The sequence below is a fragment of the Orcinus orca genome, chromosome 18 (assembly GCF_937001465.1).
Source record: "Orcinus orca chromosome 18, mOrcOrc1.1, whole genome shotgun sequence".
In the NCBI taxonomy this organism is placed as follows: Eukaryota; Metazoa; Chordata; class Mammalia; order Artiodactyla; family Delphinidae; genus Orcinus; species Orcinus orca.
Genome location: NC_064576.1, coordinates 64,671,074 through 64,676,237, shown reverse-complemented (window position 1 = coordinate 64,676,237; position 5,164 = coordinate 64,671,074). Strand labels below are relative to the sequence as shown.

General features: G+C 49.2%; 1 protein-coding gene across 1 annotated transcript in view; it reads right to left on the bottom strand.

Annotated features, from left to right (window-relative positions):
* Positions 1-99: 99 nt before the first annotated feature.
* Positions 100-5,164, bottom strand: part of PROSER1 (proline and serine rich 1) — a 28,973-nt gene continuing 23,908 nt past the window's right edge. Inside the window, exons 11-13 of the mRNA XM_004282244.3 lie at positions 3,195-4,842; positions 2,280-2,430; positions 100-1,675 (exon numbers count right to left, since the gene is read on the bottom strand). Coding sequence (XP_004282292.2) covers positions 1,553-1,675; positions 2,280-2,430; positions 3,195-4,842 — 1,922 coding nt within the window. The 3' untranslated portion in view covers positions 100-1,552. The remainder of the gene's footprint in view (positions 1,676-2,279; positions 2,431-3,194; positions 4,843-5,164) is intronic.

Sequence of the window (5,164 nt, the reverse complement as noted above, 5' to 3'; positions counted from 1 at the left end):
GACTTTCAACTAAATTCAGACAAAAATGTTCTATATATTAGCTCCAGCACAAAAACTTAAAACACTTACCCAAGCATTGAATAAAACACGTAAAGTATGTCGTATCCATAAGGTTTATTTTAAAAAATTGTTAAAAACTAACCATACAGGAATATTAATATACTTAAAAAGTTTTTTCCCCAGGTTGAAGGAAAATACATTAGCAACATCTTCTAGACACCATCTTTATAAAAGTAAAACTTCTAGATGATGAAATGTACTACAGTAGATTCTATGGTTTATACTTTTAATCACAGGATTGGAAATCATTCTCCCTACGCCCTGTCCCCCAAATGTGGCAGCTGTTACACTTAATGACATTCAATCGTGTTATTTAGCACAGAACCTTAAATAGAGTACACACTGCATATTTACTAACAGAGCAAGTCTTTCTATCTGTTGTCACATAATTATTCTAGGTAAGCATGTGATTCTAAGTACAAATAGAAATAATACATCCCATGATTGTAAACATTCACCAAGAGCTTCCAGAGTACAATGAGTAATAGAGGTGGCCCAAGGGTCAGTCAAATGTTCCTCACTCATTTGGATACTGCTGAGATTAAGAAATAAGTTTTGAAGGCAAATTATCACAAGCCTTACTTGTATTTCTGTAAGAAAGTAGTTCTGGATATATATGTTTTTAGTTGAAAACACCTGAAAGTCATTCTAAAGACTATATTAAGCACCATTTTCACTTACCTGAAATACACTGAGTTAAATTCAGCAGTACACATATGATCATTAATGTCAGAAGTTAAAAATAACGGTGGGTCTCAAGTTCCCTTTTGTGGATACACATGGAGTACGGATACTGAGTTCCAGTGATGCTAATAGGAAGCACTCTTGCATACCAAGGGTAGTAACTCCCCCAAGGCCACATGCAACCCGTTAAGTCTGAGGCACGACTATTACTTCTGTCAGTGGATGCTGTACAAGCAGATTTAAGGCTGTATTCGGCTATAAAGAGTTCAACCTCTTTAGTATTCTTCTTACATAGATCATATACATGATTCAAAATTTCATAGGGTGGGAGGTGAAAAGTCCCCAAATACTTTTTTGTTTTTGCGGTACACGGACCTCTCACTGTTGTGGCATCTCCCGTTGCGGAGCACAGGCTCCGGACGCGCAGGCTCAGCGGCCATGGCTCACGGGCCCAGCCGCTCCGCGGCATGTGGGATCTTCCCGGACCGGGGCACGAACCCGTGTCCCCTGCATCGGCAGGCGGACTCTCAACCACTGCGCCACCAGGGAAGCCCCCCAAACACTTTTAAAAATACTATTCTCCATACAATTTATTGTCAGCATATTTACATAGGGGAATGTCCATACTTAAAACCATTTTTAAAAAATGTAACGACGTTTTTTAAGCTCTTATCCCAATTTCCCCAGGATTATGCTCATCCTCATTTCCTGACTTTTGGCCAACTGCACATTTGTGTGTCCAATTGTTCACTGCAGTCCTCAGGCGATTCTGATGTTGCCCTGGAGGAGAATATGCATTTAAATGTATTCACTGCCACCCACTCTGGGACAGGCCTGGTTGCAAAGAAAACGGTGTTCCTGGTGTTGAAGGATAACTAGGAAACCCATCCGGCTGAGCTGGGTAGCTTTCCAGAGCTGAAGCTGAGTGGACCTGATAGAGAGATGAACACACAGGTTAGCAGAGTTCCAAATTCAACCAGGCCTGTACTTGCTTTGGCCTGTCCCACACTACAGATATTTAAACCAGGAAAGAAAGAAAAAATGTTGGGGCAAAGGAAGTCTGTTCAGTCTCCTGAAATTTGTAAGAAACGTTCAAACTTCAGATGTAGAGGTGCGTAGAAATGTCTTTAAAACGTTTAATATCCTTTAAAAAAAAAATCAGCAGGTTTTCTAGAGAAAATTCGCCTTAATGGTCCATTATTTTAGCTTAAACTGTAGAAGACCAGCTAAAATTTCACTGCCACATCTAAAGATTCCATCTGTAAAATCTCCAAACTGAGATTTAAAAGTCTGTAAGCAGGAAAAACAATTCTTACAGATGAAGATATTCTACCACCTTTGTTACCCTTCTGAAGGAAAACAAGAATAATTTGCAGATTCTGGGAGAATTAATCATCAAATCTCCAGATGTTCTGCTAAGAGCCATTTTTTTGGCCAGTGCCGAAATATCACTATTTATCTGTATTGCAAGGTTATCACTACAGAAGCTACGTTACACGTTACCGTTCTATTTCCACCAGACATTGCCTACTTACCTGCTGTAACAATGCTGACTGTGCGGCTGCATTATGCTGTAATTCCTGCAAGGATGATTGTGAAGGATTCTGGGAAAACCCAGGGATACCGGGGAGGGACAAGAGGCCTGGAAAAACAGAACTGCCTGCAGCTTGAAGTCCAGATGATAAGCTAAAACGATAGAAGAACAGGTCAAAACGCAAATAAGGGGACTTCCCTGGTGGCACAGTGGTTAAGAATCCACCTGCCAATGCAGGGGACACGGGTTCAAGCCCTGGTCCAGGATGATCCCACACGCCTCAGAGCAACTAAGCCCGTGAGCAACAGCTGCTGGGCCTGCACTCTAGAGCCCGCGAGCCACAACTACTGAAGCCTGTGCGCCTAGAGCCCGTGCTCCTCAACGAGAGAAGCCACCGCAATGAGAAGCCCGCGCACCGCAAGGAAGAGCAGCCCCCGGTCGCCAAAATTAGAGAAAGCCCGCGTGTAGCAACAAAGACCCAATACAGTCAAATAAATAAATTTAAGAAAAAATGCAGATAAGACATAAAAGCTAGTGCTTCTATATTTGTCAAATACTATCTTAAAATGTTAAAAAAAAAAATCTGTTCCCTGTTGGAACCATAAAAGTCAGCCACTCACTGATATAAAACTTTCCGTTATAAAGTGTATTATTCTGAATTCAGTGAGTTTATGTTTGCTGTTTTAAAATCAAGATAAATTACCAAATACAAATCCTAAAATTACCTGAGCAGGCATTATTATTTTATATATTTATCTTAACATAAAACATTTTTCGAGCACCTAAGTGCCGACCCAGAAAAACAGAATTTCGCGCCACCAAACAACTGGATGCCGATTTTCATCTGAATGACTTCAAAACAAGAGCATGAACGAGTTAGGTGAAGGATGCTTTCCCCTCCAGACCATCCACCTACCCGGCTTGCGCAACCAGAGCGGAGTTGAAACTGGAACTAAAGGCGGAGGCGAACCCGGGGAGGACGGGAGCGGGCGACGGGGCGGTGGCGGCGCCGGTGGCGGGCGGCTGCAGCCCCGGGAACGAGGGCAGCGCAGGGGGCGCGCCGGAGACGGAGAAGCCGGGGTAGGAGGGAGCCGAGGCCGGCAGAGGTCCCTGCGCCACGGAGAAGAGCGAGGGCACGGCGGCGGGCAGGCTGAGTGGGAAGGCCGCCGCCGAGGCGGGCGCCGAGGGGCCGGGGGCGCAGGTGGGGGCGGACGAGGCGGGGGCGCCGAGGGGCGGGTGGGCAGCCTGGGCGAAGCCGCTGCTCAGCGAAGTGAAAGGGGGCAAGGCGCTGAAGACAGGGGCGATGGGCGCGGAGGAGCCATGCGCAGGCAGCGGGAGGGAGGGCAGGGGGCTCGAGCCGCTCGGGGTCGCGCTCAGGCCCGGGAGGCCCGGCAGCGCAGGGGCGAGGCAGGACGGTAAACTGACGGGCACCGAAGCCGCCGCGTACGCCCGCCCCAACGCCCCTGGCAGGCCCAGGGCGCCCGGAGCGGGGGTGGGGGGCGGCGGGGGCGCCGGGCCCCTGAAGGCAGAAGGAGTGGGGCTCGCGGGCTCGGTCTTGATCACCACGGGCAGGCTGGTGGCGGCGGGCGTCGACGAACCGGGCGCGTCTGCGTGACTCGCGAGCGGGCCGTGCAGCAGGGTGGCCGAGGAGCCGCAGCCGGCAGGCCCCGAGGAGGCAGCGGCGGCGGGCGCAGGCAGAGCCGGGGGCGTGGAAGCCGCGTTGGCCGCCGGCGAGGGCAGGCCCGGGAACAGGGCCAGTCCCGGCGTGGAGGCCCGCTGCGGGCCGTAGCCCTTGTTAAGGGCGGCCGCCGCAGAGTCGGAGCTCTGGTTAGTGAGGGAGGCGAGGGAAGCCAGCCCACTAGTAACGGCGCAGGGTAACGTGGAAGAGTTAATGAGGTTGGTGTCATTTGATGTCAGAAAGCCTTTTAAAGCAGACAGAAGGGGATTATTTACACCCAGTGGACAGGCAACAGTGGGAGCAGAACCGCAGGCGATTACAGAAGGAGTCGGGTTGGACACACCTTGGGGGGTCGGTGTTAAGGTCAAGGGGAGACCAGCAAAAACCGATGCCAGTGAGGAGGAATCGAGGTTGTTGGTAGAAGCGGCAGTAGAGGTGGCGGCAAAGGGGAGGCTAGTGAAAGGGGCAGAAGTAGAAGCAAATGTTTCACTGGAAGCAGGGGTGGCCCGAGGTGTAGATGCGGCCTGAGGTGCTGGGGTAGGGGTGGCAGAAGGACCTGGCAGTGGAATGTGGCCAGAAAAAACAGAAGGAACGGGAGCAGATGTGGTGCTGTGAACAGAAGTCACCGGTGCAGCCAGCAAGGAAAGGGTTCTGATAACTGTTGGATTGGGCGTCGTTGGCTGAGGTGCATGAACAGCTGAGACCTGACCCGGGAGCACAGGAAGGACGGTGTTCAGCAGGTTCATCCCAGGGAGGGCGGCAGTGGCCGATGCCGATGGATGATTTACTGCCTTGACCGGGGAAGCAGCAGGAACAGGAGTTGCCGCAGGTGTCGAAGGGTTAGAGCCACGAGGAGAAAAGAGCTGACTTGCTGGGGCAGAAAACGCTGTGGCGGGAGAAAGAGAGGCAAGATTTTACCATCACGCTGAAATGTCAACTTTTAACTCAAAAGAAATGAATGAAAATTTTTGTAATATTTAACAAATGTCAGAGAAAATCAATGACAGGTATACTAGGCTATTGCAATGTCTACATTGCTAGATTCCATCACCCTGATTTTCACCAGGGAGCCTCAGTTAGATCCAGCTGAGTTCTAGACTCTGCTCAGAATAGCCTTCCAATTCACAGTGAGGAAGCCTTGACAAGTGAGCAAATAAACTTTCCTTTCATAGTTTCCCATTTTTTCTTTAAAAAATTCAAAGAATTTA